Source organism: Littorina saxatilis, linkage group LG6 (genome assembly GCF_037325665.1).
Source record: "Littorina saxatilis isolate snail1 linkage group LG6, US_GU_Lsax_2.0, whole genome shotgun sequence".
NCBI lineage: Eukaryota > Metazoa > Mollusca > Gastropoda > Littorinimorpha > Littorinidae > Littorina > Littorina saxatilis.
In genome coordinates, this window is record NC_090250.1 from 42,245,370 (window position 1) to 42,266,454 (window position 21,085).

The 21,085-nt window shown below is 43.4% G+C and overlaps 2 protein-coding genes across 3 annotated transcripts in view; one reads left to right on the top strand and one right to left on the bottom strand.

The window, feature by feature from the left end:
- LOC138969286 (proton-coupled zinc antiporter SLC30A9, mitochondrial-like) overlaps positions 1-4,612 on the top strand; it is a 32,047-nt gene extending 27,435 nt beyond the window's left edge. Inside the window, exons 6-7 of one of the 2 annotated variants that reach the window (XM_070342042.1) lie at positions 387-450; positions 3,751-4,612. In XM_070342042.1, coding sequence (XP_070198143.1) covers positions 387-414 — 28 coding nt within the window. In that variant the 3' untranslated portion in view covers positions 415-450; positions 3,751-4,612. The remainder of the gene's footprint in view (positions 1-386; positions 451-3,750) is intronic. The other variant, XM_070342043.1, reaches the window with a different exon arrangement.
- A 10,913-nt stretch (positions 4,613-15,525) lies between these two features.
- The window catches only part of LOC138969279 (WD repeat-containing protein 17-like), a 40,836-nt gene continuing 35,276 nt past the window's right edge, over positions 15,526-21,085 (bottom strand). The window contains exons 24-27 of the mRNA XM_070342033.1: positions 20,943-21,044; positions 20,466-20,549; positions 18,093-18,273; positions 15,526-17,757 (exon numbers count right to left, since the gene is read on the bottom strand). Coding sequence (XP_070198134.1) covers positions 17,638-17,757; positions 18,093-18,273; positions 20,466-20,549; positions 20,943-21,044 — 487 coding nt within the window. The 3' untranslated portion in view covers positions 15,526-17,637. The remainder of the gene's footprint in view (positions 17,758-18,092; positions 18,274-20,465; positions 20,550-20,942; positions 21,045-21,085) is intronic.

A 21,085-nucleotide genomic window follows, 5' to 3' on the forward strand; every position in this document is an offset into this window, starting at 1 on the left:
TCGCAAGATCGCCAAAGGATTTTTTTCAGGGGTAGACAAATCAGCCCCATTTTATCAAAGGGAAGGTGCAGGTGGAGATAATTCAAGGGAAGACAACTCTGTCTTACCTACAAACATTACGGCCACCTTTATTCAAGGGTTTCATTCTAGAATGGCACCCCTGTACTTGCGCAGGGTTAGAATTCCAACCTGGACCCGGTCCATTCTAGAATGAAACCGGATTCTAAGATCGCGCAGAACACATACACTTGTTTTTCCATCCGAGGCCAAGGGCCTGATAGTGGGTCTTTGTGTCGCAGCTCTTGGGTATTCGTTCCACCCACTTCTTGGGTGTCTTGACTGGAGGTAGTCAGCGGGAATTCAATACTATATTGGTGCTCTCTCAGGTTTCCACCAAGCCTTGACTTCCTTTGAAACTGTTCACGGACGGGGCGTTGACTACATACTCTGGTAAGCTGTTCCAGTTCCTGACTACTCTCAGCCCAAAAAAGTTTTTCCTGATATCCAGGCGGGATGCTCTTTTTATATTTAGTCAAGTTCTGACTAAATATTTTAACATCGAGGGGGAATCGAAACGAGGGTCGTGGTGTATGTGTGTGTGTGCGTGTGTGTGTGTGTGTGTGTGGAGCGATTCAGACTAAACTACTGGACCGATCTTTATGAAATTTGACATGAGAGTTCCTGGGTATGAAATCCCCGAACGTTTTTTTCATTTTTTTGATAAATGTCTTTGATGACGTCATATCCGGCTTTTCGTGAAAGTTGAGGCGGCACTGTCACGCCCTCATTTTTCAACCAAATTGGTTGAAATTTTGGTCAAGTAATCTTCGACGAAGCCCGGACTTCGGTATTGCATTTCAGCTTGGTGGCTTAAAAATTAATTAATGACTTTGGTCATTAAAAATCTGAAAATTGTAAAAAAAAATAAAAATTTATAAAACGATCCAAATTTACGTTTATCTTATTCTCCATCATTTGCTGATTCCAAAAACATATAAATATGTTATATTCGGATTAAAAACAAGCTCTGAAAATTAAATATATACAAATTATTATCAAAATATTTTTTTTTCGAAATCAATTTAAAAACACTTTCATCTTATTCCTTGTCGGTTCCTGATTCCAAAAATATATAGATATGATATGTTTGGATTAAAAACACGCTCAGAAAGTTAAAACGAAGAGAGGTACAGAAAAGCGTGCTATCCTTCTCAGCGCAACGAATACCCCGCTCTTCTTGTCAATTCCACGGGCACTGCCTTTGCCACGGGCGGTGGAGTGACGATGCTACGAGTATACGGTCTTGCTGCGTTGCGTTGCATTCAGTTTCATTCTGTGAGTTCGACAGCTACTTGACTAAATATTGTATTTTCGCCTTACGCGACTTGTTTATATTTAGTCAAGTTTTGACTAAATATTTTAACATCGAGGGGGAATCGAAACGAGGGTCGTGGTGTATGTGCGTGCGTGTGTGTGTGTGTGTAGAGCGATTCAGACTAAACTACTGGACCGATCTTTATGAAATTTGACATGAGAGTTCCTGGGTATGAAATCCCCGAACGTTTTTTTCATTTTTTTGATAAATGTCTTTGATGACGTCATATCCGGCTTTTCGTGAAAGTTGAGGCGGCACTGTCACGCCCTCATTTTTCACTGACCAAATTGGTTGAAATTTTGGTCAAGTAATCTTCGACGAAGCCCGGGGTTTGGTATTGCATTTCAGCTTGGTGGCTTAAAAATTAATTAATGACTTTGGTCATTAAAAATCTGAAAATTGTAAAAAAAAAATAAAAATTTATAAAACGATCCAAATTTACGTTTATCTTATTCTCCATCATTTGCTGATTCCAAAAACATATAAATATGTTATATTCGGATTAAAAACAAGCTCTGAAAATTAAATATATAAAAATTATTATCAATTTTTTTTTCGAAATCAATTTAAAAACACTTTCATCTTATTCCTTGTCGGTTCCTGATTCCAAAAATATATAGATATGATATGTTTGGATTAAAAACACGCTCAGAAAGTTAAAACGAAGAGAGGTTCAGAAAAGCGTGCTATCCTTCTCAGCGCAACGAATATCCCGCTCTTCTTGTCAATTCCACGGGCACTGCCTTTGCCACGGGCGGTGGAGTGACGATGCTACGAGTATACGGTCTTGCTGCGTTGCGTTGCGTTCAGTTTTATTCTGTGAGTTCGACAGCTACTTGACTAAATATTGTATTTTCGCCTTACGCGACTTGTTCCAGCTTGTATTTGTGGCCTCTTGTTCGGTCGTTCTTGCACTTTGGGAGCAGAGTTTCACTGTCCACTTTGTACATTCCGTGGGTCAGTTTGTACGCCTCAATGAGGTCCCCTCTCAGTCTTCTAATATGTCAGGCTTGGGAGGTTCAGGGCCCTCAGGCGGTCTTCGTACTCCTTTTCCTTGAGTTCAGGGACCATTTTTGTGGCTCTTCTTTGAATGCTCTCGATGAGCATGGCATCTTTCTTCAGGGAGGGCGACCAGGTTTATTATTCTTTGAATGCATAAATTAGTGTTATGATTGTTTCCGAGTCTAAATTCATTGTTTTGGTAATGTTTCAAGCTTTTGGTTGTAAATGATCGTAGTATTTTTTGGAATTTGCGCCAAGAATAACATGGGTCTGTTTGCGCATGCGCAAGGAAATTAATTCTCGTGGATTATGCCCCTTGCATCAAGATGGCCGCGCCCATGCGTTGTGTAAACAAAGGGTTTGTTTGGACTTTGATTTCGTCTGAAAGCCATTCAATTTAGGAAATGGATAGTTTTTGATGTGAAAATAGGTGAAATGAAATACAGTTTTTGGCATTGTACTTTTTGGAGTTGTCAAAACAAATTTGGTTTGGAAAATGTACCTGTAGTGGCTAACATAACTGGAGAGTGATCAGTAGTGGAGTTTGAGGCTTGATGTGTTCTTATTACTTCATCTTCATCAAGGATGGATTAATTTTGAATTGCGAGTAAAGATTGTCATTATGTTGTGTAGTGAGTAGGCCTGGTAATGACAGTAGAGTAGATTTTGAATAATGAATCTACTGGATTATCGTATAATCTGCTGTAATTATCCACTAGATAATTTTGTACACAGTTGATATGACAATGGTCTGAAAGTGAGAGTATTAGTGGTAATGGTAGTTTTGTGAAACTACAATTTTTTTATTAGAATCCTAAAGATTCTATGGTTGTTTTCCCGCAGTGGGGCACTGCGGTTATGAAATTAAAGGCCTCTCCTGTTTTTGGAACCGCAGGAGCTTTCTAGTTTGCTGTTAGGTAGATTTTTGGTTCCTCTTTCCTGTCATGCTCTCTTTTTCTTCATGAATTCTTTTCTTTTTTCTGCCTTCTTGCTCATTCACCTGTATTTTTTCCAAAAATCTCTTCTCTTGCCGCTTGTCTCGCGATTCATGTATAGTTTAATCTGTTAGTGTTCTGATGTAAGTCCAGCAGTAGATAGGTTTAGCCTATTTTAACATACTGGAAACTGGTAATCTTCCAGTAGGTATTAATTTAGTTTTACTAAAGCCTGCTGGGACACAAGTAATGGGTTAGTGCATTTGTAAACAGGAATCGCTTGACAAGTGGCCCCCTTCATCCCCCCCTTCCTCGTCCTGATATGGCTCTGCGTAGTCGGCTGGACGTTAAGCAACAAATAAACAAACAAACTATGTTTGTTTATGGATCACTTATAAAAGTTAACATCGTGCTCTAATGCGTTGTTCTGCTTTGCAGGGCCACAGTTTTTTGACTCACATGCGAAGCAAAAGTGAGTCTATGTACTCACCTGAGTCGTCCGGACGGAAAACTTTAACGTTGGATATTTCTTGGACACTATTCAGTCTATCAGTACCAAATTTGGCAAGATGGTGTATGATGACAAGGCCCCAAAAAACATACATAGCATCTTGACCTTGCCTCAAGGTCAAGGTCGCAGGGGCCATAAATGTTGCCTAAAAAACAGCTATTTTTCACATTTTTCCCATTTTCTCTGAAGTTTTTGAGATTGAATACCTCTCCTATATATGATATATAGGGCAAAGTAAGCCCCATCTTTTGATACCAGTTTGGTTTACCTTGTTTCAAGGTCAAGGTCACAGGAGCTCTTCAAAGTTGGATTGTATACATATTTTGAAGTGACCTTGACCCTGAACTATGGAAGATAACTGTTTCAAACTTAAAAATTATGTGGGGCACATGTTATGCTTTCATCATGAGACACATTTGGTCACATATGATCAAGGTCAAGGTCACTTTGACCCTTATGAAATGTGACCAAAATAAGGTAGTGAACCACTAAAAGTGACCATATCTCATGGTAGAAAGAGCCAATAAGCACCATTGTACTTCCTATGTCTTGAATTAACAGCTTTGTGTTGCATGACCTTGGATGACCTTGACCTTGGTAGGAAAAATGTGTAAAATATTGTTTTTCTCAGTTTTATTGTAAAATTATTATGAAAGAAAGATCAAGGTCTGTTCAGCGTGTGGGCTTTGCCCTTCTTGTTCCTGAATGTTCCATTCATTCAAGAAATTAAATAAACCAAAAGAACCGTTTCCATTCATTCAAGAAATTAAATAAAACAAAAGAACCGTTTTCAGTCGTTTTTACTTTCAACAGTGTGAGGCTCTGCAGTCTGAGTGAAGTGTGTGTGGTTGAACTGCAGACCCTGTTTCATTGTAGTGAGGTCTACATATATATAATGAGTTATACGTACACTTAATCTCAAACTACATCAACATGAAAGGGAGTGCATCAACATTTTCACACTTCTGTACGTACCACATTACTAAATGCATGTAACTGTCCTCCTGTAAAAGGACAAGTACAAAAAAAGTCACCTCACACAAAGGAAGTGCAGTACTGCACTGAAAAAGAGAGAGAGAGAGACAGAGAGAGAACAAGAACAAGAACAATTCTTTATTTTACGAGGGTAATAGAGTAAGCAGTGATCTGCTTTTTTACATCTGGCCCTCGCCCTAAAGAGGGACTAGTCTAAGATTGCTAAAGAATAAGCAAGTAAAGAAAACAAACTACTGCTACATGATTATATAATAGAAATGAAAGTAAGAACATATCATCAATTTAATCACATATTCTTACTCCAATTCTTATGAATGCATTGACTTTAGTCCCACATGCTAGATGTCGAAAAAACCTCTCAAATTACCTGCCCTTAGTAGGGTGGTAACCAAGCTAAAAGCGACGCCATAGCCGTTGCTATGGCCTGACCCTGCTCGGTTACCCATAACACCCTGCGCACCACGTGAGCGCCAGCATCCGTAATGATCATTCTCGACTTTCGACAACACACGGTGGACGTGTCCGAATTTCGCTCTCACTTTTGGCCTTCACATGCCTGCTTGTCCGTGAGACTAGCCGGTTTCCTGTGGGTCTACCTGTCCGTCTACCTTTTGGTGAGATCTTTCCTTCTCCACTCTCTCTCCTTCTCGGCAGAGATCTGTGCCAGTTACCAACCCCTCTTCCCCCCACCTCTTGTTCAGGTGGGCGGTTTTGGGTTGGCAGTCAGAGACTGATCACGCTTTTCATCCACACTCTCGGCGGTGTTATCGGCAGGAGTATTTAGTGCGCGACCTCCCCTGTCTCCCCTCCTTTTGTGTTTTACACAACTGGTGGTTAGGTTCTGACTCCTTGTTTAAGGAGGGGGAGTGTATAGGGTCGCCTACTGGTTGTAGGCTTCCCATACATAGAGCGGCTGCTGTTGCAGTTTACTTTGTCCCGGATAGGTTGGGGGTGTCTCTCTTCCTTCCTCTTCCGGGATGCCTTTGGGTTTTCACAGGCTTTCTCGCAATTTGTTTCATTTGCTGAGTCTGCGGTGATTGCCTACCACATGCCACACGTTTTGGCTTGATCCGCACCTTAGGGTAGTGGTCTTCAGCCTACACCTTTCCCGCTGCTTCTTACGCAGGGGACTGCTGGCTTCGGGGTTTCAGGCTGCTTCGTCCTCACTTTTAGTGCGGAAGAAGATAGCAGGGAATTTTCAGGCTCAGGGTCTGATCCGGACTTTTTTATTGCCAGGGGCTAGTTTATGGCTTCGCTTACAGACCACAGGGAACATGGAGTTTTCATGATGTTACTCCTCCCTCTCCTCTCTGGAGGAGATAGGATGGCATGGTTTGGAGTTTTCTGCTTTGGCTGAGACTCTCTTCTGTGCTTTCTTATAGGCAATCTTATCCTCCCTGAAACACTCTTTTGGGTTAGGGAGGATGCCTTGGATAAGGCTTTAGCCAGGCTGCGGGCAGCTTGGGCTAGGGTCGTCACTGAGCGGAGGAGTTTCTCGGTGACGTTTTAGGCCCACACTGTTTTTGCTTGGTGTGATCTCCTTCCTTTACAAGGGGTTTGATTTCATGCTGGTTGCAGGAAGCAAGGGTCAGGCTTTTTCGGGGGTTGTTAAAACCTACTCGATAGCTGGAATCTTTCCCTTCCTTCTTGGACCTCTGGCAGCGCGTTTATGCGCTCCCGGTTACAAAGGGGTGTTTTGGTTCAGTGTCTCCTCCCTCTCCGCGGGAGGTGGGTCGGCATGGGCTAGAGCTTTCAGCTTTGGCTGAGATTTTTCCTCGGTGCTCTCAGATGAGCTTTCCTTCTGCGTTTCTGCACACAGGAAAGGGCTCGGTTTCTGGGGGTGTTGGTCTCTGGACTATCTCGGGGTCTGGTTGAGCTTTTTCAAGGTCAATCAGCTTGTCAGCTGCACTTTCTTTTGGTGTTGAACCAGGCTTTTTGCCTGGTGCTCTCAGTAACCAGGCAAAATTCCGAGCTGTCCTTATCCCAGGTTTTTTGCCTGGGCATGCCGTTCGACTTTGTCTCTTGGAAGGTTTATTCTTCACACAAGAGAGAATAGGGAGGCTTTAAGCTCTTTTCACTGCCAGACTGGCACGAGAGCAGGCCTCTGCGGGGTCTTTAGACCCGATCTTCGGTCGGACGGTATCGATAGCTATGCTGGCTCTCTAGTCTTTCCTCAAGTTTTTTGGGGGGTTCGGCCTCACAGGTCTGGGACATGAGGGTCCTCTTCCAGAGTGGGTTCCTCCACGCGGGAAGGTGGCTGGAATCCTTTTGGATCGCTCAGGGGACTTTTTTCCCTAGCTTTGTTTCCCCCTGGACTTAGACCGCTTTATGGATGCGTTTTCGTCTAGATGGGGCCTGCATTGGCAATTGCAGTCTGGAGGTTGTGATGTAGACGCAACTCCTTGGGCTTCTCTTTTGCCTGAGGTTAGGAGCAGTAGCTCTTAGTCTACTAGCCTTTCTTTTTGGCTATTTACAGGCATGTCCTGTTGCATTCGGGCAATTCTTCTGTTGCTTCTTATGTGAACTAGCTGGGGTGAGCAAGTTCTCACTCCCTGTCAGACAGAGTATAAGGGATTCTGATTGGGTTTTTACACTAAATCATTTTCTCAGGGGAATATCTCCCCGGCCAGCTCTGCGGTCTGGCCGACTCGCTCAACAGGTCCTCTCAGGGCTTGCACAGGGGTTGGCCCATCTGCTTACGGGTCTGGAGGCGTGCTGTTTGTGTTTTAGATCATGGGGTCTGACTCTGGTCTTTGGGCATGAAGCATATATTTCCTCCACTTTATCTGTGTATGCTCCGTTTTTGGCCTCCTTGGCCAATTGGGGATTTAGAGCGGGGGTGCAACTCCTTAGCGCCCCTCTCTCAAGCCAGGTGGTTTTTCACCTCTGTTTCAGTTTTTGGCTTTGGGCAGCTGGGCCTCTTCTTTGAGGTTCCGGCGTCTCGGCTATCTCAGCTGTTTCGGATCAAATAGGCCTCTCTCCTGTTGCTCATGGCGCTCTTGTGGGCATGATCAAAGGACCTTGTTTTACGAGGTTTAGAGGCTCCCCCTTGTTTAGCGCGTGGGACTTTGTTCTACTTACTCTGGGCCTCAGCGCTATAGGGCAGTGAGGCGCATGCGTTTTTGGGGGTTGCCAGAGGATGTAGCCTTAGGGCTTTTGGTTCCGTGTGTTCACGGTTTTTGGCCAGGTTTTTGGGGTTTCAGAAACCTGGTCAATATCCTCTGGTGTTTTGATTCCCTCCTCTTGGGAGGATTCTCGCTCCGGGAGATTCGGATTTTCTAACTGTCTGGTTAGACTTTCTTAATCCCTTTTTTTGACGTTACGGTCTTTTGGAACCACGAGCTTTAGCTCAGGTTCTTATTTCTTTACAATGGAGCGAAAGAGACATTTTTTATTTTGTCTCTCTCTAGGGGCTCTGCTACATTCATAGGACAGTCCTATGAGTGGTGCGTTTTTGAACAGGGGGGGGGGGGGGGGTCGTTCAGTCCTCCCTCTATTCATTTTCAGGCATTCGGGAGTCCGGAGTCTGGTGTTCTTCTCTGGCTGGTGGTGTTTCTCTCGCCTATGCGATGTTTGCCAACAGCTCGGGTACAGATTTTGTGCTTCTTTTATTGCCGTGTTGCGTTCTGGTCGCCTTGGCGAAGCTTTGCAAACGGCTTACTGGGGATCAGATGATGTGTTCATCGGTTTCTATCCTCGGGATATCTCCTGCACGCGGCTAGATGGCTCCAGTTCATTGCTGGTTTTAGTTGCTGCAGGGCAGGTTCTTACAAGGACATAAGTAGGTTCCCTCCACCTTTAGGAGGAATCTGCATTCATAAGAATTGGAGTAAGAATATGTGATTAAATCGAAAATTTTTAATTAAATTTTGATTTAATATAATATACTTACCCAATTCTTATAGTTAATACCCTCCCATCCGTCCCCGCTGGATTATGTCCTTGGGGTGTTTGTTTGATTAATAGTCTCGAATGATCATTACGGATGCTGGCGCTCACGTGGTGCGCAGGGTGTTATGGGTAACCGAGCAGGGTCAGGCCATAGCAACGGCTATGGCGTCGCTTTTAGCTTGGTTACCACCCTACTAAGGGCAGGTAATTTGAGAGGTTTTTTCGACATCTAGCATGTGGGACTAAAGTCAATGCATTCATAAGAATTGGGTAAGTATATTATATTAAATCAAAATTTAATTAAAAATTTTCGATTTACATACAATACATTGCTTAAATGAAAAATGTAAGTTCATTTGACATGAGTTAAGAATTATAGAGTAGATTGCACTGACGCAACAACGTTGTAAGTGCCATGCCCATTGACATACACTGCATTCGAAAGAATCAGTGTATATAAAAATAATAATGCATTGTTAAAAAGCACCGGTTGTTGGTTTTAACAACCATTCTAGCGACAACAGATGTTTATTTATACTTCATGAGATAAGACGTATATCTGGTCTTAAAAACGTTTGTGCTGCTAGTTTGCCGTAGGATTGTCGGAAGAGTGTTCCAGAGACTGCTACCTGAATAGACTAAACTAGATTTGAATAGGTCAATCCTAGGCAGAGGCATGTTCAGTCTCATCAATTGGCGTGAAGTTTTTAACGTGAATTTGGAAAATATGGTTTGAGGTACACATCCATGAATAATTTTATGCATAAGGGTACCTTTATTATAACTTAGCCTTGCCTGCAGAGGAAGAATGCCTAAGTTCATGTAGTCTAACTCAGATAGGGTTGTTTTCTTTAATAAGACTACTTTAAGCGCTCGTTTATGTAATCTAATTAGTGGTTTGAATGAATTTTCACTTGCCGAGTCCCACAAGGTAGACGCGTAGTCAATAACAGACTGAATATGAGCATTAAAGAATAATTTCCTGGCTTCCAAATTCAGAAAGTGCTTGATTCTAGATAATAGATAGACCTTCTTGGACACTTGTTTAGACAGTTGTTCGATGTGGTGTGACCAAGACAGGTTGTTATCAATGGTCACTCCCAAAACTTTATGATGGTCGACTTTTTCAACAAGTTTATTATTAACCGTTAGATCGTGAAATATTGAGGTTATGTTCTGGCGTTTTTGCCTAGTTGTTATTTTCATGCTTTTTGTTTTTTGGGGGTTAAGGGACATGTGATTTAGCTCAGTCCATTCACTCAACTGGTTTAAACTTTCTTGCAGTGTTTCTGATAAACGACTTAAATTTGTGTTACTAGAATGTATGGTTGTGTCATCTGCAAAAAGTTCACATAAATTCTCAATGTGAAGGGGAAGGTCATTTATGTATATAGAGAAGAGGAGAGGGCCTAAAACTGACCCTTGTGGTACGCCATATCGTACATCCTGCATACTTGATGCTGAGGCGTTTGCGTATACAGCCTGTTGCCTGTCACTAAGAAAAGAAGTTATAAGTTCAACAGAATCAATCCCGAGTCCATACAATGTGAGTTTCCTCAGTAACAACTTGTGATCAATTACATCAAAAGCTTTGGCAAAATCGACAAAAACAGCTCCACAAAATTCATTAAATAACATATTCTTACTACAACTCACATAAATCGCATTAACTTCAGTTTGATGCGTAAGACATTGAAGTACTAACCCTGGAAACAGGGGGAGGTAACCCCCAAATCAAAACAAAACCTTGACAACAAGGCCCTGGTAGTTACCTCCCCTCACCGGAAGCCCGCGCATGCGCGGCCCATATCACCGGTAAAACTCTTTCCCTTCTTCAACACCGTGCTGTTCAGACGTGTTGGTACTTGCTAGGCTTTTCAGCCTTGGGTCTCCTGTGAGGACGACCTTTTCACCCTGGTTCATCTTGCTAAGCTGCTTGGTGAGATCTTTCTTGTTTACAACGTTTGTTTATTGTAACTGTTCACTTGTGAAAATGTCTTCTCCGTTTTCACGGAGTTTGTTTTGGTTTTCACTATGGTGGGAGAGAGCAGTTGCTCACTCAGACATGTTTTGTCTCTCCCGCTGAGCAGTTATTTTGTTGTCCAAGCTTAGTCTAGTGACTTTTCTGTAACGTTTTCTTGTTATAGCTTGTGCCGCCATTTGCATTTGTTGGTAAATGGCGTTGTACTTTGTGCTCCGTCTTACGGAGTTGTACTTTTTACGCGGACATTACTGTAGTGCTGCCAGGCAGGTGACTTTCGTTTTCCCGCCGAGCAGTTATTTTGTTGTTCAAGCTTAGTCTAGTGACTTATCTGTAACGTTTTCCTGTTATAGCTTGTGCCGCCATTTGCTTTTGTTCATAAATAGTGTTGTACTTCGTGCTCTGTCTTACGGAGTTGTACTTTTAACACGGCGACTATTTCTGTAGTGCTGCCAGGCAGGCGACTTTCGTTTCCCTGCTGAGCAGTGTGTTCTTTTGTTAAGCTTAAGTCTAGTGACTTACTCCTTACAGGCTTGGTTGAGCTTGCGCCGCCTTTGTTCGTGATTATGTTAAAGCTTGTTCTTCGTTCACGGAGTTGTAGTTTCAACATGGCGGACGTTAGTGATAGTGCTGTCGGGCAGGTGACTTTGTTACCTGCTGAGCAGTTTGTTCTGTTGTTTAAGCTTAGGTCTTATGACTTATCTTTTACAGATTATTTTGTCTTTACCTGTACCGTCTTTTGTGTGTTGGTATTCTGTGGTTTACTACATGTCTCCGTCTTCACGGAGTTCTAGTCGTCAACATGGCGGACTTGCGTTGTGACGTGCAGGGCAGGCACTTTGTTACCTGCCGAGCAGTTCGTCTTTACTTTGCTTTAGTCGGTTCGATTTTCCGTATGGATCATCTTTAGCTGTGCTATTTTATTTCACTCTTTTATGGCTGTTATCTGGTCGAGTTTTTTTCGACCAGGTTAGCATAGAATCGTTATGGGTCGTTCGACCCTCTTGTTGTGTTATTGCCTACTTTGCTTTGGTCAGTAGGTCAGAGAAGGCTTGGTGTGCCGTCTTCGTGACGTTCCGCCTGGTGTCGACTCTGACGCTGTCAGGGTTTACGCAGTCAGCTGCCGTGTTCTCTTCAGATGTGGCTTTCCCTCAACCGTCGGGTTCTGCCGACGAGGTACGTACTTGTGATAGTTCGTGGCACTCAGCCCCCTGTGACTCACATGGCGGTTTGTCTCGACGGTTATCCCACCCATGGCGCTGGGGCCGATACGTCCGGCTCCTCGTAACATGGGTTCTACTGCTTAGGCAAAGGGATTTCCGGCCACAGGATTCCTTTCGAGGGGTCGTGGCACTTTCACATTGTTACCATCGACATCGCAGCCTACGGGTGTTCCGGTCGTTGGTGGTAACGGCAATCCGTTTCCTGCCTTCGCTTCCGCTCAGGCGGTTGCGGACGGTGGGGGACAGGTTGGGTCAGCTTCCGGGTAAAGCACAGGTGTGTTCTGGTCGCCTTCCCTTCCGGATTGCCAGCTACCGCTGGTTCCGGTCCGCCGGTTCCGGGGTAGAATTTTGGAAGTTCGGGGCACTCAGCACGAGCGTGTTGTTTGTCTCGACGGTTTTCCCACCCATGGCGCTGGGGCCGATACGTCCGGCTCCTCGTACATGGGTTCTACTGCTTAGGCAAAGGGATTTCCGGCCACAGGATTCCTTTCGAGGGGTCGTGGCACTTTCACATTGTTACCATCGACTTCCGGTTCGCATCCTACGGGAGTTCCGGTCGTTGGTGGTAACGGCAATCCGTTTCCTGCCTATGCTTCCGCTCAGGCGGTTGCGTACGGTGGGGGACAGGATGGGTCAGCTTCCGGGCAAAGCACAGGTGTGTTTCCAGTCGCCTTCCCTTCCGGATTGCCAGCTACCTCTGGTTCCGGTCACTGGTTCCGGGCAATGGTAGCAGCTCGGCTTTGCCGGTCCTCCTTGGTGTGGTTACACAGGGTTCCGGTACGGCGAGTTCATCAGTTCCGTTCGGGGCAATGATGGTTCCGGTCATGATCGGGCTTCATCGGACATCTTTGTTGATGATGTGGATGTTGACGAGGATTGTGATGACTCTTCCGAGGCGGAACACAACTTTCGAGTTGAGAGGAGGTTCTTACGCGCGCTGTATGCCGCCGCTGAGGTTACCTCTTGATACTTTGCAGAAGGGGTGACAACTTCGTCTTCTCGTTTAGCGGCACCACCTTTCGCATTTGGCGATTTCCAGGGTGACAATGAGACTAGCGTTCACTTCCGGTTTCGGGAGTCGCCCTCTGTAGCCTATGAGATGGCTAAGGTGTTGAGTTCCGGTGCTGTTAGCATCTTTCCTCTGTTCACTGCTCATGGGGATGCGTCGGAGTCTGTTCAGCCATGGCTGGCTTCTCCGAGCAATTGTTCTCGCACGTCGTCTTTCATGCTTCGTAAACCAAAGCTGAACGGGAAGCCCAATCATTCTATTGATTCTTTTGCACTTCCGAGTTCCCCGCTTCAGGTCACTCCTGCGTTGGGGGACAATCATTTACGGCTTCGGCCAATGATGGTTCTGGGAACAAGGACTCTTTGCCAAGTAGGCTTCCAATGTCAACCCTTTGGGTTTCAGGTTGTTGGTGGTTTTGGTATCCTGTCTCTCACTTCTGTTTTCGGAGTGAAGGACTGTACGCATTAGCATCAGCCCACACTGTCAAGGTGTTGCGGGTGTTTTGTACTAGGGATTTTGCCTATTTCTGGTTCGTTTTTTTGACGTTCCAGGTAATCGTAGCACTTTGTTCTTGCCTGTCCGCAACTTCTGATGTCAACCCTTTGGGGTCCAGGTTGTTGGGAGCAGTGATGCCGTGTATCTTACTTCCTGTTCTGCTGCGGCTGTTTAGGATGGTAAGGTTTGTACGTGATGGCATCTATGTTTACTGCTTGCGTAGGTCCCCGCGTCTGACTTTTAGTCTCTCAGCGGATCTGACGCGTTCTGGGTTTTCGGCCATATTCAGGGTGTTTCTTGATTGGCGGCGAAATTTATTCCGGATTTTTTTTTCTTAAGGATGTTCCTTAGTTCACGACAGCTGTCGGTTTTTGAGCGTTCATCGTTTTTGTCCTCTCGAGGAGGTTGTTCGGACTTTCTTTTGACTTCCTCTGTTTTGACAAGAAGCGTCTGAAGTCAGTTTGGGGGCAACATGACGGCCGGTTTCGGTGACTTTGTCTTACCTACGGGTAGCGACGGTCCAGTTCATAGTCATAGTCATTCATTGGTGCTTTCTGCCACGACCCACGAAGTTATGAGTGCTTGTCTTTGCTAGACTTGGACTCTTAACGCAGGAAGTTTTACTGCGTCATTCGCTCGGTCTTGATTGGGTAGTTGCTCAAGCAGGTCATGCACCAGCAGTAGCCTACTTTTGGCTAACCGTTTGGATCATGTTGGGTTCACAGCTTGGTTCATTAGAGGGTGAGTGTTCTGGTAGTTTGGGTACTTCAGGAACACGTTTGCTAGTTCTTGAGATTTTTCTCACCGATGAGGGCTTGATATCTTTTTCTCAGGTATCACTTGTTTTCGGAAGGAGTTCGGTCACGAACTGACGTCATCTCCTAGGCCTGGCGGGCTTCACGCCCTCCCAGGGTGTAACATAGCGACATTTTGTTTTAACGGTCGCTACAGGGTTTGTCCTATTCAGTTCTGTGTTGACAAACTTAGGCTCTGATCGTTCCACGTTCGGCACTTCAGCAAGCTCCCACTGTATGCTTGCTTCCTTTCTTGTCGATTAAATTTCATAGCTTCTTGCTAGTGAGAATTGAGTTAGACTTTTGCCGCTTTCGTTTAAAGTCGCTTTGGTTTTGATGAGCAATCTCGGTTCATCTCTTGATGAGAGGTTGCTTTCTCGCCGACCTGCAAATTGTTGCCTTTGTTTTCGGCTTCTAGTCATTCGACTCTTTTGCGGGAGAGTCTAGCAAGGCCAGATGTTTTCCGACATTTGTCTTGCTCTATCCTTTGAACAAGGGGCAAGTTATTGTCTCTGGTTCATTGCGAACATTTAGCGTTTCCTCTTGGACTATGGTGCTGTGGTTTACTCAAGCCATAATCTTTTAGTGCTTCACTCCGTGGGTGTTTCACTTGTGGTCGTTTGGAACTTCTTGTTCTCTTCGAGGGGAGACGCAAAGGTTCGTTTTTATTACTCGCTCGCCTCGGAGGACATATCTGTTTGTCTTCGAACTTGCACGGCTCTCTTTTGAGTTAAGAGCTGTCTTTCTGGTCTAGCCGTTTGTAAGAGATTGTTCTCTCTTTTCGTCAGTCACGACCAAGACAGCGTATTTTAGGCCTTTTCACTTAGCTTAGGTCTCAACAGGCTTTACGTGAAAGGGGTTATTTATCTAGGTTGTTTTTTTCTGGTGGTTTCTTTGCCATCATTAACTTTCTATGAGTGCAAATTAAGGGGGGGGGGGCAGTCAGCCCTCCCTCCAGCACCCGCATTAGTGCAAGTTCTAGATTCTGGGCATTGGCTTTAGCATTCTCCAGTTCAGGAGGATGTTAAGACTTTCCACGAACTGTTGTTATCGTAGGAAGTCTATGTTTCGTTATTCTGGAGGAACGTCGTCGGGTCTTGACAAGACTTTTCTCTTTCTACGCCCTGCGTGGTAAGGGCCCTGCGTCCAAGCTTTTGTCTTTTGAAAATTAATTCCAACTTGGGATTTCTTTTTGTTTTTAAGCTCTTTTTTAAGAGCCATAGATTTTGAGACATGCTAGCCTTTCTTTATAGGAAGGCTCTCAGACTCCTTTTTGTCGGTGTTCACTTCCCCTTAAGGGGGTAGCGTTTTACATACTTCTGGGTCTCGCGCAAGGTATTGAGTATTTTGACATACTTGTCTTGCATGGCTCCTTTTGGTTCTTGCGTTTAGACGGATAGAATCAAATTATTGCTAGGCAGCCCTGACTAGATGGGCTTTTACACTCATTAACAGGCTTATGAGTGCGGCAGTCAAATGATGGGGAGCATTCTTTCTTCCTCTGCGTTGTCTAGAATTCATGGGGCCTGAGCTTGGACCCTTTATCCGGTGGTTCTGCTGCCAGACAATTCTCGTATGGCACCTCAGTGGTGTTTGGACGTCACGTTAAGACGTCTTTCTTTTCTACTTTTGTTCGTGTTTTAGTACCCACTGCAATGGTAGTAGTTGCTTACCAGAAATGGTTGAAGCAGGCCGGTTTCTTATCATGTTAAGTGAGTTTCCCGCCACCTTATGTAGCAATCTGCTATTTATGTGAGTTGTAGTAAGAATATGTTATTTAATCGAAAATTTCTTAATAAATTTTCATTTAATTAATATACTTACCAACTCACATAGTAAATGCCCTCCCAACCTACCCCGCAATCGTTTTTTAATGGTTGAAGGTGGTGTTTCATTGGGAATGAGTTTACCGGTGATATGGGCCGCGCATGCGCGGGCTTCCGGTGAGGGGAGGTAACTACCAGGGCCTTGTTGTCAAGGTTTTGTTTTGATTTGGGGGTTACCTCCCCCTGTTTCCAGGGTTAGTACTTCAATGTCTTACGCATCAAACTGAAGTTAATGCTATTTATGTGAGTTGGTAAGTATATTAATTAAATGAAAATTTATTAAGAAATTTTCGATTATCGTTGATCTTTTCCAACCACTGATCAACAAGAGAGACTAAGGCAGTGTGACAGGAGTGATGAGCTCTAAATCCAGACTGGTTAGGGTGAAATAATTGATTGAGGTCAAAGTGCGATAATAGGTGTTTGTTTATATGTTGTTCCAGTGGTTTTGATAATACTGACAGTATAGAAATCGGCCTGTAATTTGAGGGGTCTTTCTTTTCGCCAGATTTAAACAGAAGAATGATTTTTGCCTGCTTGAGGGCTATTGGAAAATAGTTTTTTTCTAAACAGAGATTATAAATGTAAGTGAGGGTGTCAGAAATTACAGGGGCTGATAACTTTAGAATCCTGCCATCAAGCCCGTCTATTCCCCGGGTACCCGTTTGCTTTAAATGAGCGAGTGCGTGAAATACTTCAGGCACCGTAAGCGGAGGAATATTTAACTGAGATGAAATTTGTTTTGATTTACAGAAGTCTTCCAAAACTTCCAATTTATTTAAGGTTGTTTTATCGTTTATAACAACCTTTTCAGCTATTTTGGAAAAATGTGTGTTTAAATCATCAGGTGATATGTTCTTTAGGCAACTTGAAGTAGATGAGAGAGAGAGAGAGAGAGAGACAGAGAGAGAGAGAGAGAGAGAGAGAGAGAGAGAACAACCAATAGACACAATTCCTTGAAAATGCTGAGCAAAAGCAGACAAAAAAATCGATACTTGAAACAATGTGATAGCCGGGCTATAGCTGTGAAGAATACCTTTCATTCAGATTTTACCTTTCAAAATTATTCAGAATGGTGTAATGCGCTATTAATCGCCAGCCCACATGGTATTGCGGCTGGTGGAAGAGTCATGAAGTTCAATCCAAACAAAACCTGTCTTTGCCAACACAACTCAGAAATAAGAGATATTTCTGTAAAAACAAAGAAACCTAGCAACCTTTAAAACATTGAACAATAAAAGAATGTCGAAACCAGCTTTGACTGTATATAGAGTAAAGTTGATACCTCAACAGAAAGCTGTTCATACATGCTGTTTTCTGAAGGCTGTCGAAGATTATGGTCGAAACCAATTATTCAATTCCTGTCTGTTTTGTTTTCCCTGATAAACATATTTTCAACTTATTTCCTTATACTATATTACACCATCATTCGTGCACTCCTTTCTTATGCACGGAAATCTGAAAAATGAATTATTTCACATTCAAGCTTCATTCAACTATACAGAAACCCTATTTGTTCCACACACCAAAGATTCTTCAGGGCAAAGGCTACACCTAGATTATCCCTCATTGCAGTAATATCACTCAAAACGTCGGTTCTCAGAATGGTGTGATTCTCATGCCAGAACCAAGGGGAGAGAAAGGGTTCACTTTCGCCCACATCAACGCTTCGTTCACCGACACTGCTGACTTGGCGTCCTCTAGAAACACTGCTAGGCCCTGCACACAAGTGTAAAACCAACATAACCATAAACAATAAAATGTGTTGAAACTGATTTTTGCACATAATGCAGACTCAACGCATCCATCCATAAAAACAAACAAATCTTGCATTCCAACTAACCCTTTCCCACAAACATCCAAAGAAATAAGGAAAAAACAAACCAGACACGCCCCTTCACCCCCCACCCCCCCCCCCCCCCCCCACCCCCCATACACACACACTCACATACATGAAGAGCAAAATACACAAAAACATACACCCCTCTCCCCCTCCTGCCTCAAGCGTGCACACACACACACACACACACACACACACACACACACACACTGACCCTAATCCGCTGGCCAGTGAGTACTGACACATGGACATCAGAGTGTGACGGTAGATGGGAGCTGGCCATACAGTCGGCACCAAACTCCACTGGCCATATTTCGTGTCCCAGTCGTGCCTGCAGCTGAGACCACTGTGGGTTCGAATTAGGCCCTCCTCCACCACCACGGCCACTCTGAGGTCTGGGGAGAAAAAAACACACAGACTGTGCTCAGTGTTTGCTGTCATTATGCAGGAAAAGTACAGTGGTCTCTACAATAAAAGAGCAACCCCTTTGGGACAAACTACATTGCAGGTGGCCTTTCATGTCAGGTATGATTAGGTCATGTAAACAGCCAAGCCGCTGACAAAACGTGCCTTTTCACCATTCACTGGAGGGACATCGCATCGCAGGGCACTGTACCCCGATTTTTAGTTTCATACCCTTCGCCCCTCCTGCAGCAAAAACTTGCCAAATCAAATACAGTCGAAACCGTTTATAACGAATCTCAGGGGAAAACGTTTTTTAGTCGTTATAATCGATTTTCGTTATAACCGATTAGATCGGTTATAACGAAGACAAGAGGAAAAAATTTGTTATAACCGGTTTCTTCACATTTTCAACGTAAAAATGGTAAAATGTTGGCAAATAAGTATTGTTTTCTGTTGCATAAGTAATCTTTTTGTCATATCATTAAAACATTCAATGAGGTACATACATAATCGTACATGAGAGAGAGAGAGAGAGAGACAGAGAGAGACAGAGAGAGAGAGATACACGGAGAGAGTGTGTGAGAGAGAGAGAGAGAGAGATGGCGAAAGAGAGAGAGAGAGAGAGAGGGGGGGGGGGTATGGGGCATGCAACAGGCCTCGGGAAAGCTGGAGATTCAAGTGGAGAATTATCAACTGTTATGTGGTCTATACAACGGTCAAATAAATGAATAATTAAGCAGAGAGATCGTTTTCAACAGAAATACCAAAGTTTGCCTGAAACAATAAAAACACACACACACGTACACACACACACACACACACACACAGACACACACACATCGAATTCTGTTCTTCAACAAATCTGTTTATTAGGCCATAACCTTGTACCCAAGAATGTAACAATGAAATAAAAACAACAACAAAAACAACAACAAAAGACCTGGTGTCTAAAAATTGATGTACAAAATGATGGCTTTGTTTTGCAGGCGGAAAAGAAAATAGACAAAAAAACAACACTTACATGTTTACTTAAACTATCAAGCAATTTACAAATAGAAACTGGTGAAAACAATTCAAATAAATTCATCTGTAATGAATTTAATTATCCTTGTCTTTTGGAACTACATATTTATGGAAAAATGGATTCTTTTTTCAAACTAAAACTGAAGCACAAAAATAACCTGTACAACTTGACAGTGTTTACAAATGTTTAACTATCGCGACACTAGCAATCCAGTTGGATTAAAATAATAGTGTCGTTAAATAATAATCTTCCCATAAATGAACGCAAAATGAAATGGTCAACACAGATCAGCAACGATACATTTGAATAAGGAAAATTAGCTGCAGCGTGACTCTATAACAGAACAAACAAATTCAAGTTGCAAAAGTTATACCTTTGTTTCTGCTTTGCATTTTCGTTATAACTGGTTTGTTTTTAGTGATAACTAAGAACACCGCTGGCAGGGAAAAAATAAAATGTTTGTTATAACCAATATTCGTTATACCCGGTTTCGTTATAGTGATAACTAAGAACACCGCTGGCAGGGAAAAAATAAAATGTTCGTTATAATCAATACTTAGTCGCCATCTTGTTGTATGAATTACTTCCCAAAGTTGACGTCATAAGTCATAAGTTACAAAAAAGTTGGATTTGCGTCATAGTTTCGTTCTAACCGGTTCTTTTTCTGGTCTGGGAACAAGAAATGTTGACGTTGTAAGCAGTTTCTCGTTATAACCGGTTTCGTTATAACCAGTTTGTTTTTAGTGATAACTAAGAACAGCGCTGGCAGGGAAAAAATAAAATGTTCGTTATGACCAATATTCGTTATAACCGGTTACGTTATAAACGATTCCGACTGTAAATCTCAATCCAATTTGCCCCAATTTGGAAGACCTAACTTACTTTTTGAGGGGATTCATTTCCCGACATCAATGTAAAGTCCTCCCTTCCAATAATTATAGTCCTATCCCCCCTCCCCCTTCTTCAAGAAAAAAAGAAGAAAAATGTGGATATAGCAGAACTTTTGGGTGATAAGAGTGGGTCCTCCATTTCAAAATTAAGCAGCTGCGAGGTAGACTTGGATATCTTGTCTTCACAGCAAGGATCAGAAATATAAATTTTTTTCTGGCTCTTTTTTGTGTGTAAATAGCAGTGTGAAGGTGCACAGGCAATTCTCACCTGCGTTTCGTCCAGGCCTCATAGTCCTGTTCCACATCCCGCACACTGAACGGCAGCTGGACCATCTCCTTGGTCATCATGTCCCTGAAACCAAGAGTCACTCAGACTTTCATTTTTCAGATTGTCTGTTCGTAACCTCCATTTTTTAAGACTCCCTCCTTTTTAAGACCTGATTTTCTCACATTTTTGGAGATCTTAAAAGGGGGGTTCCAGTCTGTACTGGCAAATCTGAAATGACACACACTAAAAAGTAACCGCTCTTTTTAGGTTTAGTGCGTTGCGGGGGCCCCTCTGTGAATGTTCTATGTTTTTTGGGCTTCTACAGAACACAAGGACGCACAGTTTGGAAACCGTCCATGAGTTAATGTAGTCAACTGAACTACAGCAACAGCGCTGGCAACTCATGATGAGGACCCTACTCTAGTCTTTTCTCTGAATTCTCTTTCTGAGGGAGACTCAGTTTGAAGCCCCACCCACCTGGTGTGTTTGAAGAGGGCAGGCACCAAGTCAAAGTAGCCTCTGCGGATGGCGACCAGCGCTGCAACGTAGGCACTCAGAGCCAGCAACTCATACATCATCCTGGGGACAAACAATACAGAACAATTTAAATTTTCAGCTAG